We start from the raw sequence: 26,571 nt of genomic DNA, 5'->3' as shown, positions 1-26,571 counted from the left end.
GCAGCAGTTTAAAACAAACATAAGGAAGTATTTCTTCACACAACGCACAATCAACCTGTGGAATTATTTGCCACGGGATGTGGTGAAGGCCAAAAGTTCAACTGGGTTAAAAAAAAAAAAAAAAAAGAGAGAGAGAGAGAGAGAAATGGATAAGTTCATGAAGGATAGGTCCATTAATGGCTATTAGCCAAGCTGGTCAGGAACACAATACCTTCTTCTGGGTATCCCTAAACTTCAGACTGCCAAAAGATGGAACTGGACAACAGAGGATGGATCATTTGATAATTGCCCTGTTCTATTCATTCCTTCTGAAGCATCTAGCACTGGCCACTGTCAGAAGACAGGATACTGCACTAGATGGTCTGTTGTTCTGACCCAGCATGCCCATTCTTAGTGTCTTATGTAATCCCACTTTACTCAATAATGCTACTTGTGGAGTACAAGTCTACTAAACAGAAATAAGGATACAGAAGTTAGCACCTGATTTGTTTTTTCAAAAAAGAACATACTATTTTTAGTGGTTTACTCCTGGGGGAATTCTATGCCACTGCACAATGCAGAATTTTCACAGAAATAATGTTCTGTGCAGAATTTAATTTTCCCCCGCAGAATCGGTGATGCATAACTGCTGGCAACTACTAGGGGCCACTGGACCCAGAAGAGCCAGGCTCCCCGGCTTGCAGTGATCGGAGCACCCAGCCTAGCAGGAATGGAGGCCCTGCGGCTCTGGCTGCCAGGCTTGATCCTCATCTGCCTGGGGACAGGATTGGGCCTCGGAGACCCAGCCCTGGCAAAGGGTGAGGAAGGGCAAGACTGCACCATGTCCCCTGGCAGGACAGCAATGAAGCTGTGCAGAGCAGAGCCTGCAGCTGGGCTGAGGAGGGGGAGAGGTGTGTGTGCAAGCTTCTGGGCTGGGGAGCTCCACGCAGCCCCCTCCAGCATCCCCCAAATACCCTCTCCCAATACACAGACCCCTCCCACACCCCCAACTACACCCTCCAGCATCCCCCAACCATACCCCCCTACCCCCAACTCCCCATCCCCCAGGAAGCTTCCTTTATTTGGGAACTTGAAATACAGTAACCCTATAAGAGCAGGGTAAAAAAATGAGAATTGACTAAAAGACTGGAGGGGCAGAGTTTTCTCCCAAGATGTGCCCTGCTGGCATGTGACACAGCCAGTCAGAGGCTCCTGACAAAAAGAATAATAGAGAAACAGGACTTGGGCAGCCGTAGAGGTTTCTTTAACTTTCTACTCCTGGAAGAATCTTTTTTGTTGTCTATATTGTTGCAGACATACTTGCTGACAGGTATTTTGAAACAAATTACCAAAATAACTGAAACTAGCATAATAATATTGTGTTATGACAAAATATGCAGAATTTTAAAATATTGTGTGCAGAATTTTTAATTTTTTGATGCAGAATTCCCCAGGAGTAGTGGTTACACTAGGAGACATGGAATCCAGACTCAGCTCTGCCCCTGGTTCGCTATATATCATTGGACGAGTCAATTAAAATGAGAGGACCCTGTGTAAAGTATTACTACTGTTTTAAAACAAAAGACTCTCATAAAAAGTTGTTTGGAAAATTAAATACAACAACATGTCTTACAGAAAAAAGCCCAGAATACATGCTTACCTGTCACCATTGTTACAGAACTGAACTGCAACTACTTTGTCCTAAAAACAAACAAAACAAACAGAGCAGAAAGCATTTTGTAAATCTGGAATTCTTTTTAGTTTTTTTTAAACTGGATCTTTCCACACACTTCTTATAGAATTTCAGAATACAGAAGTAAAAATATTTGGAGTTAAATTTCCAGAAACAAATATTACTAGACATTATGATCTATACCACGAGTAAGCAGTAGTTAGTTATTGTACTGCCCTTGGAGCAGCCTGGGAAGAAAACTGGCTTAGGAAATCACAATCTTACTACTAGACTCCCACCTGTTCTTGTGAGGGGGTGTGCTGCAACAGATGTATATTTGTCACAGCAAACACTCCCAGATGTGTTGATATAGCTATACTGCCATGAGCATGAGGTGGAATCAAGGCTAGGAGCCTGTATGTTTTATGAACTCAGCATAACTGGGGAATTCCTAGGACCAAAGAGCCTTTCTCAGCTACAGAGGCCCAGTGAGTGCCAACTCCCATGGAAGTTGGGGAAGGCTGTATTTGAGTTCAAAACCATCATGGTTGCTGGTGTTTTTGGACCAATTTTTTCAGGATCTGAGATCAATTTATTAATCAAATTTCAATCATATTCCCATTTTTGAATTGTTCAGATATAGACATATTACTGCAAATTTATTCGCTATTCATATTTTTGATTAATATTTCATGCAAACAAGTGTCAGCTCATGGATTGCTCACATAGCATGTTGGTCATGTGCCTTTCTTATTCACTATTTCGGACAGCTTATTTTAGTCAGGAATGGTTTTGAGTCTGTTCCCTGACTGGATTACTATAATTAATCACAGGACCGGAACAGATCTTGAGAGATCTTCTAATCCAGTCCCCGGCAGGACTAATCATCATCATCCCTGGCAGGGGTTTGTCCAATAGCACTTCCCTACCTCATAAATTTGTTGTAAAGATAAATACATTAAAGACTGTCAAGTGCTCAGATACTAAGGTACTTATATGGCCCCACATCACCAAAGATAGACAGAAAATTAGTCCAACAGAATATACAAGACCAAACCTAAATACCCAGGGTGAGTTAAAAATGGAAAGAGATTTAATTTCTCTTTCAGCTCTTACCGTATGGGACTCTAACTCAGCAATTTTCTCTGGCGATTCTGAGCCCAAATAATATATTCTTATCACATGGTCAGTGCTACCTGTTGCAATGAACATGCCACCTGAGAAAGACAGTATTTTCTGTGAGAAGAAAAGCCACTAAAGGAACTAAAAACTTTGTGAGCACGGTGTTACTGCTAGAGGAGCACAATTCACAGTTTTAAATTCAGGATTTTCAGTGGAATTAAACTTGTTCATAAACATTTAATCTTGGTTTAAATGTTTCCCTGATCTGCACCTTCTGAGACGCTTCAAGTATCTCCTTACTGCTAAAGAAGGGTTGAAATTACTGGAACTGTTACTGAACAAACAAGGGTAACATTTCAAAATACGGCATTCAGTTACTGCGAGTTTACTGCAGTTCTATCAGCCAGACCAATACACAGAAATAAAAGGCAAAGAATGGTTTGCAAATCTCTAGGCCCAAATTCAGCAAAGCACTTAGGCAAATTCTTACTGAAGTGACTTCACATGCTTTGTTGACAGCATAAATTATTTTCCTGTAATAATTGTTCTCCGATGACAATATCATACAGAGTCATTATTCAGTACAGGATGCCTGACTTGTGACAGTGAAAGTGCTTTAGTGATTTCTGAAATCCTAACTTTCATGGGGGGAAATGGCACAGTTAGTGTGGACCTGAAACAGGCTAGCAATTTCAGATAAAGATAATTACAGGTAAATGATTTTGTTTCACTCTGTAGGTAAGTACCACAATAAGATATCCTCTCTCTTGCAGATTACAAGGCTGGATCAAAACAGGGAAACAGACTATATAACTTCAAAGATCGTGTAACACGAAAACATACATTACCACAAAAAATGGCCCTGTGACTAAAGTATTATTGAATGAAGTCCCTGACACTTTGGGATTAGTTTTGTTACTTATAATCTTATAATACTTATAATTTTGTTACTTATTATTAATTATAATATAATACACTATAAATTTTGTTACTTATAATTATAACAATATCATCTATGTTACATGACAAACTATTACATACAAAAAACGTCAAAAGAACATTATTCAGGATGCAAAGTCAAGAACTCAAAAGTTAGGAAATGCCCAAATTAAGGAGGCCTGTACAACTTTAATTCAGCCCTTTGTGCATCTGCATGATGACACAGTCTAATTACCTAAATCATATACTCCCCCCCTCCAGATTTGGCCTAATTTGGGCAGATTTTCACAGGGATAGCAAAAGGAACAGCTCTGACACAGAGGCCACACCCTCTGCTAAATTTCAAGTCTGCACTCCAAAGCATGGAGGGGCATGAGAGAGCTTTTCAACAAAAAAAGGGCTAGTCTACACTACCAGCACTAAAACGTGCCTTGTGTGATTGCGGCGCAGCGCTGGGAGAGAGCTCTCCCAGCGCTCTAAAAAAAACCACCTCCACGAGGGGCACACTTTACACTGGCGCTTTACAGCGCTGAAACTTGCTGTGCTCAAGAGGGTGTTTTTTCACTGTTAATTGCCAGTGTAGACAAGCCCAAAGTCACCAGAATTTTTTTACATGGGCAAAATACTGTATTTTTCCCCAGTCTCATTCTCAGAAACAGATTAACTATTTTGGATGAAATTTAAAAACACCCAAGGACAAAAAATTTAAAGTTTTGCGAAGTTATAAGAACAGAAAAATAGAACAGGATGTTATAATGGGAAGTGTCAGACTACCGTAATAGTAGGCAGTGCTCCCAGCTCTGCCTAGGATATCTATCATATGGAACACACATGATCTTTTCAATATCAAATTGTTACCTATCCAATTTTAAGTTTACAGAATGCAACTTTAACTCTTTAAAAGTATAAAGATTTTAAAAAGGGAACAGAAGGTAAAAAAACAAAATATATACAGATTTTCTTTTGAACCACAAAAAGTTGGACAAAGCCATGAACACAACAGCAGCAGGAAATATAGGCTGAGAACAACATGACTTCCCAGTTTGGAAACGTATTTTATTTAAAAAAAAAAAAAAAAAAAATTAGAAAATCTTGGACCCTAATCCAGGAATGAGTTATAGAGTGACTCAGTTTTACAACACCAGCAATGTCACAGACAGGATCTAAATAGTAATTCCTTTACATTATACTGCAATAAAGAGTTTAATATTAAGATAAATTTAAAAGGATATGGAGCTTCTTTTCTACCAGCCACCATGCTGAAACAAAATTCCCTCTCAAGACAATAGGAGCTATGTCTAAATATGGACTTCGTGATTTGACTGTACAAAAAATTAATGCTTTCCAGTTATATATTTCCCCACTTTCCACATGAGGGCAAAACTAACCAAATCATCTTTCCTACTGAAGAATTAGCCAATTTAAAATGTACAAATTGCCATTGAACATTTAATTCAAATCACTTTGTTTCCCAAAAAAATCTTAAATCATTAGCAAACTTTCTTCTATAGAATATCAATGTATTCCCAGATATATTGTCTTCATTATTTTTCAGTAGCTATAGAGGACCAGAAATTGTTTTAAAGCTAAACTTTTTTTTTTTTTTTTTTAATATGTACATACATACATACATGTGTACACACACACACAAAGTAAAACTGAAGTGCTATTTCTTGACTTCTATACATACCGGAGCTGAAAGATGAACAAGATATCTGAACCCCAGGCCTGGATCTCTCAGCAAATTTCACGGGGCGATCCCTAAATGCAAGAAAATAACATGACAATTTTAATTTTATGACCTTATCTTCATGTCCCCTAAGAAGAGCAGTATCAGAGTAACGCAGGGGTTAAAGTTACGGTCAGTGTTTTCATTTTAAGTTCTTTTATTACAGAATTTGTAACTGGAAGTTTGCCATCAGATATATATACTTAAAATCAGTTTAATAAAAAAGTAACTCGTGCTTTCTACTTTTGAGAGTTAAAAAGATCTTTTAACCTATTTAAATTTCTTTGTTTATATTCAACAAGCCAAACACTTAAAATAGAAACTGACAAGCCACCAGCCTGTAGCACAGAGGTGGGCAAACATCAGCCCGCGGGACTGTCCCGCCAGGCCCTTAAGCTCCCAGCCGGGGAGGCTAGCCCCGGCCCCTTCCCTGCTGTTCCCCCTCCCCCGCAGCCTCAGCTCGCCGTGCTGCCAACGCTCTGGGCGGCAGGGCTGCGAGCTCCTGCTGGCAGCACAGCGGCGTGGCTGGCTCCAGCTGGGGCGGCACAGCTGCCAGACATGCTGCTCTGAGCAGCATGGTAAGGGAATGGGGACCGGGGCGGTTGGATAAGGGGCAGGGAGTTCCGGGGGGCAGTCAGGGGACAAGGAGTTGAGGACGGTTGGATGGGGCAGAGGTTAGGAGAGGGAGGGGGCGGTCAGGGGACGGGGGGGGGGGGTTGGATAGGCGTGGGAGTCCCGGGGGCCCTGTCAGGGGGCGGGGGTGTGGATAGGGGTCGGGGCAGTCAGGAGACAGGGATCAGGAGGGGTTGAACAGAGGGTGGAGTCGGCATAGCCTTCTCTTCCTGGCCCTCCATACAGTTTTGGAACCCTGATGTGGCCCTCAGGCCAAAAAGTTTGCCCACCCCTGCTGTAGCATGTCATCAAACCCATACTTTTTAGGGATGAAATTTTATCTAAAGATGTGTACATCTCCAATTAAAGTTAATGGAATTTGCATTCCTGCACATTTTAGAGAAGAATTTGGGACTAAATGTACAGGTTTGGGGCCTAAAAGTGAGAAAGACGTCCCACAACTATTGCTTGGAAAGCATAAAGCAAAGAACTCAGGGATCAATCCTTTGCAGCCCTGTGGAAGTCATAACACATGAGGAGAAAGCATACCCCCAAGATAGCTGCAAAGGCTGATGTGGCTACCCCCCCACTCCACTTCTCAGACTTCACACTGTCCCATAGACCAGAATGGCAATCAGGCACAGGGGAATGGCATCAAGGACCCACTTGCAGATCGAGTTCAAGTTTATAACTGAATGATTATAAACACCAAAATGAGCTTACTTAAATTTAATTGTATTGGCATGCCACTGCCAGAAACAGATTGCTCCATCAGCACCAGTAGAAGTGAGGTATCGGGTTATTCCTTTTCTTGCTGGAGAAAACTAAAAATACAGTTATGGCAGTTAAATCAGCTGACTTCCCTGCCCTCTTAAATACAGGTATCTTTATGAAAAGAAGCAACTTGCACTGAAAATATGAACTTTCTCCGAGTGAATAAAAAGACTAACATATATTTCTTCAGAATGTAAAATTAAAAATAATTTCCATAAAAATCAAACAAAGGAAGTGGAGCATGTGTATGTTTTGAGTAGCAAAGGCATTCACTCTGCCATGCAGAAGCTAGGAGGCTGGGAGAAGGTGAGAGTAGCCTAGACCTTCCTTTCCTACAGAACAAGGTGAGAGAATGCTCCTCCTTTCCAGCAGCCAAGTTTTATCTGACACACATTAGCAGAGACTGATAGAAAACTGGACACTGGATCCAGTATGATCCAGGATAGCACCCTGGCAGGAATTTGAGCACCCTCACACTTCCCAGCAGGTTGTTTTTTGGGGTTTTTTTTAGTTGTTTTTTTTTGGTGGTGGGGGGGAGAATGGTACTTTTCACCAGGGTGTCACCCTGTGTCTATGGGTTTGTCTTGGGTGACACAGTCTGGATAGGAAGTTTAATGCTCTTGCAACTAAGTATCTCATAAATTGCTTAAGCTCTGCTTATAAAACAATAAAACCAATTTAAAACAGCATACTTTCTTTACAGAAATTGTAAACTTGTATAAGAATGTCACAGAAAGCTATTACAACCAATTTTTGCAATCTGTTCGTGTATGTAAACCTCCAAAGGAGCTACATATTTTATGATTCATTATAACATGGCGAAAAAAGTCAACCATTTTAAATGAGAACCATTAACTCAGAAGTAAAACTGACTTTCTTTGGACAGAGTTCTGAAACATTCAAGAGTTACTGAATAAACTCCTGAATGAATTCCAGTTTTCAAATTATGTGCTCATATTTACGTGCTCCTTTCAACATCCACCTACATGAAATTGTATCCAATTAGCATAAGGCTCAGTCTGCACTGTGCCTCCTCTCATATTAGGAAACTGTGTCTGAACTTGGTTTAAACATGGTGCCAACTACAACAATGTAACATGATTTCACCAGCTATTACAGTCTACACTGTCACTATAGAATGGAACTGCTCGTAACATAACTGAGGATGCAACAGTGTAAGTACTACTAGAGCAGTTTGCACACAGTGGCCATGCTATTTCAGTTTTGCCCCTTATCCATACTTGCATGTGCCACACCACTGCAGTTAGACTGTCCTCTGTCTATTTATGCCAGTTTCCAGATATTTGCAAATCAAATGCAAGTGATCTGTAATAAAAAGCTTTTAGCAAACAGATATTTTTTGAAAAAGTAAATAAATCTCTAAGAGTGTCCATTCAGTCACAGCCCTCTGTGCAGACTGTCAAAAGGGTGACAGTTGTGATGACAGCCTTTGAGATACCTAATCACTAGGAACTACACCAATTAATGGATTTTATACCAATCTATAGATTTTACACAAACCACAGAAAAGTAGTTACATAGCAACAACTTTAGGTCACTTTCAAGCGGAGGCAGATCTGAACTGCTGACTTAGATGTGAAAGAGGTCAGCTTCCCATTGCTACTCCATACTCTTCCCCACCATTTTAAAAGTCACTTGGGAATCTGAAGCAAGTGTTACTCCTTACCTGTATGGACGTAATGGAAGCTGAATGGCCCTGCAGCACTGCAACTGGTGCACAGGTTCGTAGACACCATACTCTGACTACCTTATCACAGCTGCCTGCAGCCAGCAACGTGTTTTCATAGTTAACAGCCATGTCAGAAATTTCAGCTGAGTGTCCTCGCAACGTTGAGAGCAGACGACCATCATCTGTAGCCCAAATTTTCACCAAACAATCATCTGAGCCCTAATGTTACACAAACACAAAATTTAGGCAAAGATATTTCCATACATTTTAGACAGATGAGCATCCAAAACAAAAACACAACAGTCGCTGTGCCATGACTGCAAGAAATGACTACAAGAGGGCGCCAACGAGCGTAAGAGTCTAAGCTCATGGATGCCTTTGCAGGATCAGGACTTTAAATATTTCTTTAAAATGACAAAATTATCTGAACATAGAACACAAAGTGAAGACTACCAATGTTAATATTACCTTCTGCAACATATCAGGTCAGCAATAACTGAGGAACATACAAGAACCTAATACATATATTTTGAACTCATTTATTCTACGTAATAAAATCATATACACATCACATTTGTGGAAATGACCCATATCTGATAGACTAAAGACCCATGTGAAGTTTCAGAGCTATGTAATAAATACGTTTAACATGCACCTCTGCTCAATAATCCATCCCTACCAGGATTCTAACATTCCAGCCTTTGAGCCGTTTCATACACCTTCAGTTTTTTAAATGAAACTTCAAATGTGGAATTTCTCCAACCAAATTACACCAACCAAGGTCTTGGGATAAGACTCAGCCCTGAGCCTCTGATAATTTTTCAATACACAGCAATGTCATGGGACACCAACAGCTTACACTGACTAGCTGGAGCAAAGGTCATTCAGCTCTTCTGTAAACAGGACCAACAATATTGCACACACCTCCAAAAGTCGAAAAAGTGCTTCAAACCCTTAAAAGGGGACTCACTTCTAGTTGTGATAGAAGCTGTGGACTTTAAAATCATGACACTTTTATATACAGAAAAGCATTTAAGGTTGGGAGGTGGTTTTCCTTTGGTTGGTTTTAAAATGGTTTTCTTGGCTCCCCCTGAACTGAGTAAGATTTAGAGATTTACCAAGATTTAGAGATGCAATGATATACACACAAAAACAGCCACAACATGAGGTTTTAAAAACTCTTGTAAAAAGAGTTTAATATAGGTTAGTGTTGTGTGCTACAAAAGGTTTTATGACAACACAACATGCTCATTGCCTCGCCATCCCAATCTCATGCCAATGAAGCCTTTATCCAAACCACATCACCCTATATGACACATTTTAATAGACACACTTTGAAATAATGGTCCAAAAGCAGTTCTATCATAAGCAGGTGTAGTTCGATGTAAGCTAATGGAGAGAAAGCTGCTCACCAGGACTGAATTTGGTCATTAAGGTAGTGTGAATAGGATTTCTCTTCTTTTTCATCCTTCTGACAAGTACAGTGAATCCCAGGTATACTGAATTTGTTAAACACCTTTTTACCCAGATTAAACAAATACCATTACATATTATACTGACGGCAAGACTTGACTTTACACTCAAAAAACCCCTGTGTCAGAAACTGTAACATAACCAAACACTTAGGGCTCAGCAGAGTTTATGGCCCTGTACACCACTGAGATAGCATAATCTAGACACTAATACCCATCAGAAAAGTCCCCTGGTGCGGGAGAATTCTCTGCTGGGCGTTACTGTGTTGGATCCAGGTCTGTGCCTCTGCCTCCCCAAAGCTCTGCTCAACACAGGAGAGAATCTTGCCAGTACATTTTTAAAAGTGTAACCCAATATGCTAGCACAATTGAATATAATGTGAAGTGTAATGGGGATTTACATTTAATTCCACTTAAGTGAATACAATTTCAGAGATAAATGTATTACATGACTGCATGTAATTGTAGCTGGGAACACAGGCAGAGAAGAGAAGGAAGATTAATATAAAAACAGAAGGATTTGTATTGATAATGTATATGTTTTTTCTATGGTGGGGGGAAAAAAGCTGCCTTTGAACATGGAAGTACAATAAAAACCTCACAAATTCACATTAACAACTGCAAGATGCACTGTGGACTAGCAACTCTTGTGGATTAGCAACTCTTGTGGATTAGTAAGTGAACACACAAAAGGCAAGGAATAACAGCACAAAATATACTTTGTTCATTTATTTTAACAGTTCAGTTTAGTTTTATTTTTTATACTTCACAGTATGCCAATAAATGTATGAGAGTAGGTTTTTTTTTTAAGCTCGATAATCTTAATAATGAAACTTTAGTAGTAAGAGACCTCACTACAGCCTCTGCTATCTAGTTTTTAATAAGACATAAGGGAAAGACTGCCAGTTTTTCAAAGCGTGTAGCTTAGCAAAATGCAGGCTAGTGAGGGACTTCCGTGGACGGTTTAAAAACAAATCAAACTCACTCAAGTAAGACGCATCTGAAGTATTTCCAAACCCCAGAATATCAAAGGAATCTGGCACCAATGAGCAAGAAAGCTGGTAAATATAACACATATTTACTGATACAAGTCACAGAACTTTGAGCTGTAAGCAACTCTCCCATAGTTCTATGTGGGGAAGTGGATAGTTGACTAATAGTTTCAGTTGCCTGTCCACTGATGCGGTGAGCAGTTCTAAAAAATACAAAGACAAAACAAGTATACTACACAGACTCTGCACTTGGGAAGGTGGAAATTCTGGGAGAGGTAGTGCAGAAAGAGTTGAATTTCTAAGCCTTTCATAACCTTTGTTTTTATTTCTTCCTGGATGACAAGTTCATTCTTTGTAAGCCAGGAAGAGCTGTTTAGGGAATCAAGAGAAAAAAAGAATAAAAACAAACCTCCAGTGATCCAAGATACTACAATTTTTAAACTCACTGTGAAAATTCGCCTCCCACTGCGGTCAAATGCTACACAATATACAGATGATAAATGCCCCAGAATCCTCTTGTGCATCTTCATATGTTGATAGTTGGATGATGGGAACAAATGGTTGAAGCGTCCATATCCAGTTAATTGCTTGGCAGAAATTATATTTACTGGGGGGGGAGAAAAACAAAAACAAAAAAAACCCAATCATCTCCTAAGATCTTGTTTGGCCTGGGTTTCAATTTAAATATATCACGTTTAGTAGGAAAATATGAGTCTACAGCTTTTTAAGACTGACTATCCCATTTTTTACATATATCTGTACATCATTTGTACTATGGAACCCCAATCCTGATTGAGGCCTCTGAGGATTATACCAATGCAAATAATAAGAACAGCTGCTCACACTGGGAAAAATTAAGGCACAAAAATAAAAATAAAGTCAGTGTATTTTTAATCAGACTGGGGGGTGGAATGGGGGGGAAGGGGGAAGAAGGGACAGACCATAACTACAATCCTTTCTGTGCTTCTCATATTCAACCATCCTTCTAAGAAACAGCTTAGTTGTGTTATTAAGCAAAAATTAATCATATAGAAATATCTAAGAGAAACAAGAATGAACAAAATCAAACCCAGATAAATGAAAAGTGGAGAACTGGAAAGAGAAACTTAAGATAAAGTTTTAGTTGTGTCACCACCATTGGCTTTCTGAGAAGAATAAGAAAGGGTCAATGGTAAAAATGAAGCATCTGTGTTTAATGATGCAGGCAAGTCAACATGTAATTCATCAATAAAGATGAACAACACTAAAGCAACAAACACAGGGAGAATTTCCCCACCCTTTAACTTACATTTTGTAAATAAGAGAAAAATTCCTGAAGATCAAGAGAGAGTGCAAAAAAGGATCTTTATACATGTGCAGACAGGAGCACTCACAATGGCTCTCTTGCACATTTTAAGAAGCTACCACCTTAAAGATGAATGGATACTCCTATTTTTAATTTTTAAAATTACCACATTCAATAAATCACTTTTAACACAAACACCAAAACAGTAGCAAGAAGCAATTTTCAAAGTGAGTGCTGTTATTTAAAAATAAAGTATGATTGATGTAATTGAAGTACGTGATGGAGAATAAAAGAATATGGTGATAGAGAATACTTATGATTACCCTCTGAATGGGCTTGGGCTATTTTTCACAAGTGAAAAGAGCTACCTCCAGGACCCAATAAAATGGCTTCTCCACATACATTTCCCACAGCCTACAGAGAAGGAGCACAGGGCCATTTTCCAGATGGAATCTCTGTTACTCAGTTTCCCTAAGTGACTTGAAAAAAAAGAAAAGAAAGAAAGAAACATGGGAAATCTGTGGTGCAACTGGGAACATAGCCCTGATCTAAGAGGCGTTCGCCCCACAGCTTATCCCCTAGATCAGTGGTTCTCAACCAGAGGTACACATACCCCTGGGGATATGCAGAGGTCTTTCAGGGGATATATCCACTTATGTAGCCTGTTGTGAAACTAGTCATCAAGATATTTGACTAGTTTCACAACAGGCTACATAAAAAGCATTAGTAAAGTCAGTACAAACTAAAATTTCATATAGACAATGACTTGTTTATCCTGTTTCATATACTATACACTGAAATGAAGGTACAATATTTATATTCCAATTGATTTATTTTATAATTATATGGTAAAAATTAGAAAGTAAGCAATTTTTTAGTAATAGTGTGCTGTGATACTTTTGTATTTTTATGTCTGATTTTGTGAGCAAATAGTTATTTAAATAAGTTGAAATTTCAAGTACACAAGACAAATCAGACACGTGAAAGGGGTACAGAAATCTGGAAAGGTTGAGAGCCACTGCCCTAGATCAGTGCCTCTCACACAAAATTACTTCAAAATGTCTTTTTTTAGACCAACTAATAACACTTGGTAGAGTACTACAAGTTCTATTTATATAAAATATTAAATAAATAAAAAGCACTATTAGGCTTTTTTTTTTTTTTTTTTTTTTTTTTTTTTTTAATAAAGATGAGGTAACTAAGGAACAAGAGGGTGAGTGACTTGGCTGGGAAACACTGTGGCCTAATGGAACAGGCACTGACTGTAGAACCAAACGGTGATCAGAGTTCCAATCCTGAGTTTGGCGCTTTATTTGCTATTGTTTTCAGTATATTTTTTAAACCAACATTCAGGACCACATACTCAATTGGTGTCTATCAGCATTGGCAAACTTACACCAGCTAAGGTCTGGTCATCACAGCATCGATAGGGTTTTGTTGTGCATATATGGCTAATGGCTTCGTAAAGAGCTCCCAACAGGATGCTGTGGCCAGAAAGGATGCATAAACAGGTGAATCTCAAGTAGAAGTAGAGAGTTTATTTTACCTTTGTATTTGGTAATGGTGTGACTACTGCTAGAATACTATGTCCAGTTCTGTTGTTCACAATTTAAGAAGGATGTAGATAAATTGGAGAGGGTTCAGAGAACAGCCATGAAAATATAATTAAAGGATTAGAAAACATGTCTTAGAATGACAGACTCAAGGAGCTTAGGAGGTGACTTGATTATAGTCTATACGTATCTACATGAGGAATAAATATTTGACAATGGGCTTTCCAACTAGCAGAGAAAGGCATAACACGATCCAATGGCTGGAAGTTAAAGCTAAAAAAATTCAGACTGGAAATAAGACACACATTTTTAACAATGACTTTAATTGGAACAAATTTACCAAGGGCTGTGGTGAATTCGCCATCACTGACCATTTTGAAAATCAAGATTGTATGTTCTTCTAAAAGATATGCTCTACCAATTATTTTGGGGGAATTTAAGGCCTGTGTTATATAGGAGGTCAGACTAGATGATCACAGCGGTGCCTTCCAGCCTTGGAATCTATGGTCTACAATGCAATTAAAAACCCATGGCTGGCCTGTATCAACTGACTCAGGCTAAGGGGCTGTTTAATAGCAATGTAGATGTTTGGGCACAGACTAGAGCCTGAGCTCTAGGACATTGCAAGGTGGGAGGCCCAAGCCCAAACGCCTACAATGCAATGAAACCTCCCCTTAACGTGAGCCCTACAAGCCTGCGTCAGTTGGCCCAAGCCAGCCGTGAGTTTTTAATTGCAGCATAGACATACCCTATGAATTTAAGATCATCTTATCAAGTGACCGTTGAAGGGCGAAGGTCTCTTCTGTAGCCACTATTAGCACCTCTCACTCCTTTAGTTTAATTATCTGGTGAACTGTTTGTCCCATTTATAATTTGTTTTTAAATTTTATCATCCTTTAGCTACGTACACAAAAGATTATGAAGGACTTTTATAAAACCTGGGGGGAAAAAAACATCATTTCAGAAGCCAATTAAGGTTGCTAACTGACTAGCTAGTCCAATAAAAGATACTCCTCACCCACCTTGTCTCTTTATGCCCTTTGGGACCAACACAGCTACAACAACACTGCATACAACCGTATATATACACACCCATCTCATCATTTACAAATCCCAAACACATAGAAGCAAGGTAATAAACAAAGGAAAACTGTCCAGACAACAAAAACATTGTTTTCAAGTATAAAGAAATATTTATTTCATATCAGACAACTTTTTTCCTAGAGGAGTAGTGTTTTGACATTAATGATGAAAAATGGTATTCATTTTATTTCAGAGTTATCTATAGTAAGTGCACATTACACACAGTGATCAGCCTCAAATACAAGTAACATAATTTTACCATCTATCAACTTACACTTTACCTATTAAAATACATATTAAACTTTCTTCTCAGGAAACAGTTAGTACTATGCCAAAATATTAACTGATATTTTCCATTTAACAGTACCTGGGAACACTGTGTTTATTATGTAGGGAATGTAAGAATTATGTCCTTAACTATTAGTGTCTCTTTTTTTCCCCCATTACATAGTGCATAGAGGTTCTATTGTGCTAGGTGCTGTACATACATAGGAAGGACTTGCCTATACACAGTTTTTGTACTATTTTAACTATATCAGTTTCTAAACCTATATAGTTAAAAGCAGTACAACCCCCTATTGTAGGTACAGTCATACCAGTATAAAGGTGCAGTCCTTTAACCATTCTTCCTTGCTTTTCAGCGCTTGGGTTTTGTAAATGATATGATTGATAACAACGTATTTGTCTTTCAGCAATTTAAAACGGCTTTGCACCAGAGTTTTGTTTAACATAAAAGTTTTAAAAGATTTAAGAGTAGCATGAACCAGGAAGTTTCACATACATGTCAAAATATGCTAACACACACAATATCTTTCCTGTACTATAAATTCCACAACCCTTTTCTCACCGTATTATTAATTTTAAAATTAAATACACCAGAAGCCTTATTTTATGAAAAGTAGTACATGGTTTATTTTGTTAGCTTAAAATTTTCAAAAGCATCTGTGTGACTTATTTTGAAAATGTTAGCACCATCCCCTCCCCTCCTCCACATTTGCTATATACAACCATCAGGGAGATTTTCAAAGGCACAAACAGCAGTGAGGTGCTGAACTCCAATTGAAAGTCAATGACATCTATCTCCCCCCTTATAATCCTAGGTTTATTCTCAGGTTTGCAATTGGCTCACACCTTGACCACGTGAAAGCACCTTTAATTTCTCTCTGCCTCCACTTCCTCCACATGTAAAATGGAGATACTACTACTTCCCTACTTTAAGTGGATGATTATGAAACTTTAATATATTCATGTTTGTAGAGTTCTTGGATATCTTTGAATAGAAAGTGCTATAGAAATATCAAGTATTATTGGACCATTAAAGAAAAAGAAGATGGTACTGAAGTTAGCAAATCTGAAGTGTTCAGCACACTAGATTCCCATTTTTTTAAAAAAAGCAGCCAACATTAACACACTCATACCACAAACACACAAAAATTAGGCTGTGATTGGTTTTCTATATTCTTATATTTCAGTGAATTACTTCTTTCAGATAAATTGCAAACCAAAATATGCAATTCCAGCTCTCACATCTTTCAGTGGAAGATTAAAACAAGTTTAGATATAACAAGGAATTGCACACATGCGCAAACACATACTCTCCAAAAAGCCTTTCTGAAGGCTGGTTCCTTTAGTACAATGATGTTATTGTGCTTATAATGCCTAAAGCTTTAAAACTGGGATTCCCACACAGAGAATTAGCAACATACCAGCCTTAAGAAATTTTAGCAACATATTTCACTAGTTGCTTTACTTCATGCTACATTGGGCATAACAGCAGCCAAATAATCTACCTGACCACAATTATTTTCTCCTGGGAGGACCTTTTTAAACTGTATTTCCATGTAGCAACCCCTTCATAGGGTGGGCCCTCTCTAACTGCAGATGGCATGATGGACAGAACATAAGCACATCCAGTTCACCCTTAAAAAAAAGAAAAAAAAAAGAAAAAAGCTTCCTTAGAGTGTTCTCTTGGGCAAGAGCTTAATTTCTAGGTGCTTAAATGATTCATCACTTAGACATATAGGTGCCAGAAAATCTTCTTGTTATTAACTGCCGTTTGCAACCATAATATTCATTTACACATTGGGATCCATGCTCCCAAAAATATCAACGGTTTGATATCACAGATATCAAGCGTTATTCTCCCTTCAGGAACGAGAGGATTCTTCTCTCAGAGAAGGAATCCAGAATACAGCTTCCCTTGTGCGTGGAGCTTGTAGATGCATGGAGAAGTTATACTCTACCTCATCGATGTTGGGACATCCCAAGGGGAAGCCAACCCATCTGTTGAATATCCTGGCTCTCCTCTCCCACCCAAAGGCAGCACGGCTAGCTCTGTGGCTGTGCAGACAGAATTCCCTGATCCACAGGGTATATTAACCCTCCTCACCTTGCCAAGGAACAGCATTAACTTTTGATGAACTTTCAACCTGAAAAATCTGCCTGTAAACCAGAGGAGCATACTTTAGGTGTGGCTGTTCTCTTGCTTTTCCTGACAGTTAGCTCCCTCAATGCATAGATACACACACACACACACACACACACACACATTATTCCAATTCTCAGACAAAAATACTTAAACTAGTGTCCAAGCCAAGAACACACATTAGTTACCCAAGTATAAAATTCCGTAGAAGAATGTTATTTAAATAAACACAATTTAAAAAAAAAACCACACTCCCACCCCCAAGAAATTGAGAGTTAATGGTTAAACATAAACATCAAAAATACAGAAACAGTTGCTCAATTGTACAAATACTTGAACTACTTTGGATCCCTTCCTTATGGGTGGAGAACTGAAAACGTGAGCCACAGAACACTAACGCCAATGTCAGCACCATATATACATGTCTCCAATACTAGGTGTGGTGCTTTGTCATCACATTAATATTTGTTCTTTTCATGTAAGCACTGTAATTTCATAATCTGGGCATATGGCGTTTTGTATGGAGACATGAAACCTGCATGGCTAGCTAGCACAATCAGAAGGCCTGATCTAGCAAGGAGACTAGGACCACCACACATGAGGGGATTGGGTTCTTAATGAGTTGGGGAATAACTGCCTTCAGTACATTATTTGTCTAATAAAATATTTGCAGAATATTTTTGTGGATTGTGCATATGGCCAAAAAAGGAGCTGAACTTGGCACAGTTACTGTAACAATAGAGCTTTGTAGCCTTTGTAGTCACTGATATGACAAAGTTCTTTTTTTATGGCTAGGTAAAGTCTTCGGAGTGTCTGATTTTCTCAGAGCATTGTTATGTGGGCAGACTTAAGGTAGTTTGGATACCTTAACAATGAATTTCCATACATTCAATTGAGTTTCTTGTATATTGATGTTAAACTATGAATTCTCTGGTTTAATTTTTTTTGTACTACCTACAGTGATTATGTAATAATGTTCACCCTTAAGTTACTGATCCATATGCTCAACAGTAACTTTTTTTAAGAACAGTTCTAACATGGGACAGAGAAAGGAAGCATGCCTGCCTCCTTATGTCTGCACAAAGGATGCCTGTCTCCTGCATGAAGTAAGAGGTGCCTAGGAGTAAGTTTGTGCCACCCACTGAGAGGGCTGTCAGAACTCCCAACCCTCCCTCCACCATAATTCCCACAGGAGCCCTAGAAAGTTCATGGCTCCCTCTCCACCTTCCAATTTTGATAGCACAAAGGGAGCCTCAATTTCCCCCTCCTGAAGGAGCAGACTAAAGAGCATTTATATCTATGGGGATGTCCTTATGGAAATTGTTAGTAGAGGAGAGGACATCAGCACAGGTCTCAGAGAATCAACAAGGAAACTCCACATCTCTGTGGTATAAGCCCCTAGCGAGAGTCTGGCAGCATGATTCCTGTAGCTGGTAGTTTCCCCATATACATCCTCCTCCTGTACCAAAGAGTTTCCTAACACACTCTGTGTAGGAGCACACAACTGCACTGCATACAGTACTTTTACTGCATTTCTTCCCCAAGTTCTCCTAGTTGTAGGCTGTTGGTTGGTTGGTGGGGGAAAGAAATGATGATCTGTATCATTCCCAGCCTTATCTCACTCCCCACAAATCCCCTGACCTGGAGGGAAAGGATCTAGGCGCTGTGCAGCACACATCCTAAGGATGAGGAGATAACCATGACCAGTCCCACAGAAGTAGCATTATATCTGTTACTAAATTTCTGCATAACTATTGACTTTAGTTAAGTTACTACTGAGGGGAAAATGATACTGGACACTTTTACACCAGCTATGTCTGCCCTTTGCTTATTTATCTATCTTCAAGTATAAATAATTTGTATGCACAACCACAACAATTTCATAAACAAACCAAACAATTATGTGCCAATGTTATTGGAAATTTGACACTTAAAGCAACATTAGGCTTCAGAATTTAACTTATTATTTAAAAGATCTGTGAAGTTCCCCAGTTCACTTTGAGCACTTTAAGCCAGGAATACACGAGTTCACATTTGGAAGGCTCTCTTCTCAAGCATACCCACTAGAATTTTTTTTTTTAAATAAATAAAGAGGACATGGAGGGAAAGGGGAATTTGTTAATTTTAAGATGAAATGTTTATTCTGAAGCATCTCTACCTGTCACAGCGGCTGTCAGGAGTTTAACATTTCTGGCTTAAATATGAACCTGCTTGCTTACCAGAATTCAACCCATTCTACAAAGTATCAGAGTAGCAGCCGTGTTAGTCTGTATTCGCAAAAAGAAAAGGAGTACTTGTGGCACCTTAGAGACTAACAAATTTATTAGAGCATAAGCTTTCGTGAGCTACAGCTCACTTCATCGGATGCACCTTACGGACGAAAGCTTATGTTCAAATAAATTTGTTAGTCTCTAAGATGCCACAAGTACTCCTTTTCTTTCTACAAAGTATGTAACACTGACACATATCTTGCCTTCTGAGCAACAAGATTTTTAACTATTTAACTATTAAGAATGGCAAATTACCCAATGAATGCTCTGAGTACAGCATTATAAGTTTGCTTGGTACTTAATAAACATACAATAAGACATCTTTAAAAACCTTACAACCTATCATACCCAAGACAACCTGTTATAAACAAGAAGAGACTTCAAACAGTTCAGAAATGGGAGGAATGGGAATTGTTGTGAAATCATATTCCAAAGTGACCATATAGTTCAATTATAACCAAGTTTCAGGGAGTTTGTTTTTTACATATACCTTGTACACTACATTTCCTGTCTCACCTAACAGCAGTTATGTATACATATGGAAAGCAGAAAAGACCCTTTAAGTTGTAACCATATCAATATTTATACAATAAATGAAAATGTATATAACAGCTGCTTGTACCTTCAGAGTTTTCTCTTGGTGGGTTCAGAAGTGACAAGAGATGGAGCAGTAAGGATTCAAAGAATTATTAACCATGAAAAACAGAAAACTATTCTGCTCTTTATCACCATAAAGTCATTTTACAACTGTTATGTCACAGAGGTAACATATAGCTCTTTGACATAATAGACATGAAGAAAGGCTCGAGTTTGACCTGTTAACTATGATTAACGAATTATAATACAAATTATCCAAAACAAGCCGTATTTTGATTAGCTGAATCACCTAATTAAGGTTGTGGTCCAGAAGCCTTTACATATGTATAACTTCTATTTACATCAATAAGAGTTGTATGGCAACGATTAAGATCAGACCCATTAACCGTCCATTAACACAACTGTTGCTTTATCATTACTAGGCTAGTTTAAAAGAATAAAATGCAGAGAAGTAATACAAAGCCATAATCCCTTTGTGACCTCTATCAGGGTCACACATGAGTTATCAGCCAACAGAAGGAAAATTTACAAATGTTATACTGTTGCATATTAGTTGTCAGGATATTAGAGACACAAGGCAGATGAGGTGATATCTTTTATTGGACCAACTTCTGTTGATGAGAGAGAGAAGCTTTCAAGTGTAAACTCAAAAGCATCTCTTTCTCTCTCACCAACAGAAGTTGGTCCAATAAAAGATATTACCTCACCCACCTTGTCTCATTACTACTACTGTTCTGTCATTCTGTTACTTATATGACACACATCTTGTGCAGAGTAACACTGACTGGGTTTCAGTCACAATGTTGAATCAAGTAAGTTGTGTTAGTTTCATTCTCAGCAAATGTTGATTTTAGGAAATGAAGGAGGAAAAAGTTTGGGAGGGAGACCAGAAACACAAAAAATGGATGGGGACAGTAGGAACAAAGAATAAGCATCCTACTATATATGAAGAAGAAAATCAAAATAATCCCAGATGGGAAGGTCCTACCTTTGGACCCTAGCTTTGGGTAGAGGATAGAGAAACCCACTAAGAAGGTGAAGGGGAAAATTTCCAAAAAGGCTAAGGCAGGGATAGCAGGAAGACAGACAAAAAAGAAAAAACACTTATTTTTTTTGGATATTTGAAATTAACAATAATAATTGGACTGGACGCTAAAGAAACTTAGGAAGTCTTCCCTGTTTCATTTGTCAGCTTGCTCTATTTGAAAGAAGTGAGGTGACAGCAAACAGATTCCTCAGTAGACAACAAAAAAGTGTGCCTGTGTTCATGTGAAAAATAAAATAACAAGGAAGGTGTGCGCAGAGGAGAGCTGCTTGTCCTCTGGCAAGCCATCAAGATGGTTTCTTTGCTGTAACAATGGCTAGTGTAAGTTTTAGCCCTTGTCTACAGGAGAAAGTTTTTTTCAGCACAGACTAAGGTGTGAATGTAAATCCATGTAGTCATATCACAATAAGAGTGTCCAAATTAGGGTTTGTATTGGTATAAGCATTCCTTTTAAATCACTTGGGAAGGTGTTTGTACTAAACCAACAAAAGGAATGTTTATATCAGAATAAAAGCATCTTCACGGGGGTGGGGGGAGGGAAGAATATACCAACATAACTATAGCTGTATTCCTAATAAAGCATTCCCATGTAGAAAAGGGCTTAAAAAGTTCAATGCCTACATGTCTTATAGTTATGGTGGGAACCACCAGTTGATGCTATTATACATAGTCTTACAAGTTATTTTTCCTTAACATGTGTGCACTGTTCAAACTGACACAATGCTTGGATTCTTAGTTTTGAGATTCAGTTTCTTTTTGAGGGAGCTGTTTGCTCTGTCTTAATCTGTCTAATCAATCCTTGAGGCAGAAGTGTTCCTCGAGAACCACTGAATGCATCTGATGATACATGTAGCTCATGAAAGCTTATGCTCAAATAAATTTGTTAGTCTCTAAAGTGCCACAAGTACTCTTTTTTTTTTTTTGAGAATACAGACTAACACGGCTGCTACTCTGAACCCTGAGAATCAGGCACTGGTGTTTTGGCTGAGATTCCTGGAAGAAGGAATTGCCTGTATGTGGTTTCTGACCAACTCTGTTGAAAGGACTGGCACATATAGGTTAAACAAACAAGAACATATCCAGGATTTCACATCATTGATTTCTCCTCCAAAAGGGATGCTGACAAGTCAGTCTCTGACATCCACCACCAGTTCACAGAGGGACAACAATATAATTTATGTATATATAGGCGTGCACGCACATAGATTTAAAAATTAGGAAGCAAGAGAGTATATGAAAGAGACTGATGGAAGAAGCAAAACACTTGTAGAATAAACTAAAAGCTTTTGGGATGAGTTCATCTTGAAACTCATCAAAAAATGTAAATGAAAACCTAAAGTAGCATCTGGTTTAATAACAAAAGTTTCAATTGAAAAAGCTAATAAAGATACAAATAAAATCCAAAGCACTTTATATTTTAATGGGATACTACTTACCCACATTTGGTGGCTTCCCATAATTTACAGGTAGTTCGGGAGGTCGGCCTCTGTGAAGAGCTGCAAATGCAGATCCCTTCCATAGCGTATGCCTGCAGTCTAAATCAATGAAATTAACAGTTGATCAAAAATAAAAAAATAAAAAAGAGCTGCAGAGGTGGGTTCTGCATCCAACTGACCTATTCGTCCAAATACTGATAATACCACAAACTCATCCCCTGTCTTCCTAGTATGGCCTGGCTACAGAGAATCACAGTTTTCTTAAAATGCAGCTGAATTATTTTAAAGAGTCAGGTTTCGGACAAATTAATGATGATGAAACTCTGATTTGTATTTACTATGTGATAAAGTCTTAGAAACATTTTCAAATTCTTTCTTTATTTACTTGGCTTCTCAGGTTTAGAAAGTCTAAATTTGATGGGGGGTGGGGAAACTGTGAGAGAGTAAGAGTAAATGTAATTACCAGTGTAAAAACAACATTTCATAAACTTCACATGAGGAAGGAACACTAAAAATGTAAATCTCAACTTTTCATCTTAATTTGCATTAAGAAAGTCCCGGTGTATTACACATTTGGAAGACAGTACACACAAATACTTTCTATTTGGAATGGGGGTGAGTAAGATTTTTGTTTTAATAAATCTGGTTTCCTTCAATTGGTGGCAATGTGCTTTCCACATTCTCTCTTTTAAAACATTGTTTTTAAAATTAAGGCCATTTTCTTTTAAGGTTCTCCAGCTACTTTGCTGCCAGTTGGCCTCAGACAGCTTTCCCTCTAATGGAAACAATAGTGCATTTTCTGAGCCTGCTCAACAAAGTGCCTCGGAAACCAGAGCTGGGCATTTTCCATTAGTGGCCATCTGGAAGGAGAGAACTGAGCTTCTATGATGAGGAAGGACTGTGGAGCAGAAGACTAATGCCCCTGATGGATGGACTCGTACATCACCATTGAATCCATGAACACTGAGTGTCCAAATCCAGGCAGAACCCTGATGGAATATTTAAGTACAACCCAAATTCTACTATAGCTTTCTCTTATTGTAATAATTATATATAGAAGTGCAACTTAAGCTTTCTAGAACAAAGGTGTGAGCTCTCTATTTGCTGTCACTATCTAGACTACTCAAGTGCAACTTTAAAAGATCCATAAATTGTCATTCTGGAAAGAACAACTACTTCTTAGAACAAAGATACTGTTTACCCATCAAGTGGCACAAGGCCAATATACTTTCTCTATACAGAAAGTCAAATACATTGAAGAAATCTCCCTGTAATAAATGAATTAATTTGCTCTTGCTCATTGCTCTTCAAGTTATCCTGTATCTCTGACTGACTCTTCTGAGCTCTTCCCAGTAACCATCTGCCCTGGGATTTATTCTAACATTGAAACTGGAACAGGGGTGTACGAACAGCCACTGTTTTTTGTTTGTTTTAGCAATCTGCCACAGAAATGTTTTCTTCTTCTCCCTACAAGTATGGAATTTCTCCACCACATTACACCTGCCAAGGGCGCATATCAGGCAAGATTAAGCCCTGGTCTTGTGGCAGCTTTTTTGTATTGAAAATGGCACCATTTTAAAGTGATATCCCATGGTTTAGCAGAGCTACCCTCAGGCACAACATCCAAATGAAAGAAGAGACTCCCAGCTTCCCATTGGGACCCAGAACTCACTCGTACCCATGAAAGGAACAGATACAGCTCTTCAAGTTTTATGACATTTTTAGATATAAAAAAAGGTACTACATGTTATTTTTACAGCTGTCTTACATTACTTTGAATGTAACTGTGCAACACTTAGAAGGAGAAGAATGAATAAATGTATCTAGTAATGTACATTCAAAACTAGTTTTACAGGAACAGGGATACTAAACACTGTCTCAATAACATCTTTTAAAATAACTGAATATTTCTAAAATAATTTTTCTGTACCACATATGCATAGACAGAATAAAAGCTGGTGTGGTATAAAGGTTTTATGGACACTTGCTTGGGATAACCTGCATAGTGCTGAGTGGCAATGTGTATCCTCTCCTAAGAAAAGCTCTCTCAGAGGTTATTGTATTTTGAACTATAGTACCTTAAATTTACAAGGGATAAGAAAAATGCACTTTTTTGCCAGTATAAGTTGCATCTACACTTGCAGGGTTTGCCATTACAGCTATACCAGCAAACCTTTTCTAGTGTAATCCTGGCCTTAGAGAAGGCCAGGCTTTCTCCTAGTGGTTGTGTTTTAGCAATTCTGTAACTAGAACGTAGAAACTGACCATGGAAAGTAGCATGAGGAGTGCTCATACAAGAATGCAAACGCCACAGACCACCAAATTTAGAAGATACTTTGCATTAAATATTAATCATTCTTGATTATGTGGACTTCAAATCTTACCTTTTGCTGCCCTTAGCAAAGATTGCCGTCCCACGCCTAGTAAAGTCTGCACTCCAAGAACACTCTGTGGGATCTCTTTTTCTAAGAGGGGTCCAATTCTCTCACAAATTTTCAGAAGATAGTCTGGAGGGATGTGTGCATTGGCTGCCACCTAAACACATGAAACACCACACACCATTTTTATTTTTCCTAAAATTGGAGGTAGGGATAGAAAAAAATCTTTCCTCTTCATTGAGCTTTTTTCATTTAATATTTTATTTATTCAGTTCATATTTAAATATCTAAGTACACAGACAAGCAAGAACAATTTTTGTTAAAACTCAATATGAATTACACCCAGTATATCTAAAAGAATCCTGTAAATACCTTGGACGTTAAGAAAATTGACCATTAAGGTCATGCCACTAGCCAACTCAATAGCTTATATTATTGTTTCCAAGTATTACATGTTGACTTTGAAATTCTGAAAGCCAGAGAGGAAGAAACAAAAATCCCTCAAACCTCAGTGTTTTCAATGGAGTACTTTGAGTAAGCAAAGTGCAGTTTGGGGAATCATTTTCTATTTCATCACACCAGTTTATTCTTTTCACATAAAGTATCTATTACTCAACTAAAAACCGATGGCCTCTCTCACTTGCCAGACATTTTAACCCCATACTGTTGTTACAAACATGTTTCATTTAAAACCTAAACAATAGGGGGTGCGGAAAAACCTGAAAACATTACAATAACTGTAAGGTCTGTCTGCTCAGTTTTTAGTTGTTGTGAATGGGTGCCATTAAGACCTGACATTAACTGAGCTTACTCCATACCCATGGGGTGTAAGATTCAAGTCTCCCATCATAAGAAAATGGTCTGCATTCTTCTTCAGTATTGCCCTTTCCTAGATAAAGATAGCCTATTTCCCAATACAAAAACAAACAAATAGCTTCTTCATTAGCCACTATGAATAGCAAGCAAGTAGCATCTGGCCATCTGAAATTCCAAGCCAGTCTTACTTTTGCTATTTCTAATAAATGACATTTAAAATTCAGTGTTAAGATTTTCAGTTGAAATTGTTCTTCCAACACAGAACACACAGTTGCTTCTACCTCCTTTTTATGGTCAACATCAAGAGGACAGTCATAATTACATACTGCAGATCTGAAAACTAGAAAATAGCTATTAGTGATACAATGTATCTTACACTCCGAGTACCTTTCCCAGGCCTGAAGAGGAGCTCTTTGTAAGCTTCTCTCTTTCACCAACAGAAGTCGGTCTAATAAAAGATATCACTTCACCCACCTCATCTCACTAATATCCTGGGACCAACACTACTACTATAACACTGCAAGCATATATAGGTTATATCCCACATGCTCTGATGCCATGAAGAAATCTTCATCAGCTAAAATGAGTCTACGGAAGAAAAGCTTGTCTCTCACACCAAAAGAAGTCAAGCCAATAAAAGGTATTACCTTACCCACCGTGTCCCACTATACTGTAATCTCTCTCTTCATTTCACCAAACAGC

At 38.4% G+C, this 26,571-nt stretch overlaps 1 protein-coding gene across 1 annotated transcript in view; it reads right to left on the bottom strand.

Annotated features, from left to right (window-relative positions):
* Positions 1-26,571, bottom strand: part of BRWD3 (bromodomain and WD repeat domain containing 3) — a 91,370-nt gene that overhangs the window by 57,288 nt on the left and 7,511 nt on the right. The window contains exons 5-12 of the mRNA XM_038416208.2: positions 25,060-25,210; positions 22,676-22,774; positions 11,428-11,588; positions 8,515-8,736; positions 6,777-6,877; positions 5,403-5,473; positions 2,768-2,868; positions 1,640-1,680 (exon numbers count right to left, since the gene is read on the bottom strand). Of these exons, the coding sequence (XP_038272136.1) occupies positions 1,640-1,680; positions 2,768-2,868; positions 5,403-5,473; positions 6,777-6,877; positions 8,515-8,736; positions 11,428-11,588; positions 22,676-22,774; positions 25,060-25,210 (947 nt within the window). The remainder of the gene's footprint in view (positions 1-1,639; positions 1,681-2,767; positions 2,869-5,402; positions 5,474-6,776; positions 6,878-8,514; positions 8,737-11,427; positions 11,589-22,675; positions 22,775-25,059; positions 25,211-26,571) is intronic.

The sequence above is a fragment of the Dermochelys coriacea genome, chromosome 9, assembly GCF_009764565.3.
Source record: "Dermochelys coriacea isolate rDerCor1 chromosome 9, rDerCor1.pri.v4, whole genome shotgun sequence".
Classification (NCBI taxonomy): domain Eukaryota; kingdom Metazoa; phylum Chordata; order Testudines; family Dermochelyidae; genus Dermochelys; species Dermochelys coriacea.
Note: the sequence above shows the minus strand (reverse complement) of the source record. Positions and strands in the feature narration are given on the sequence as shown.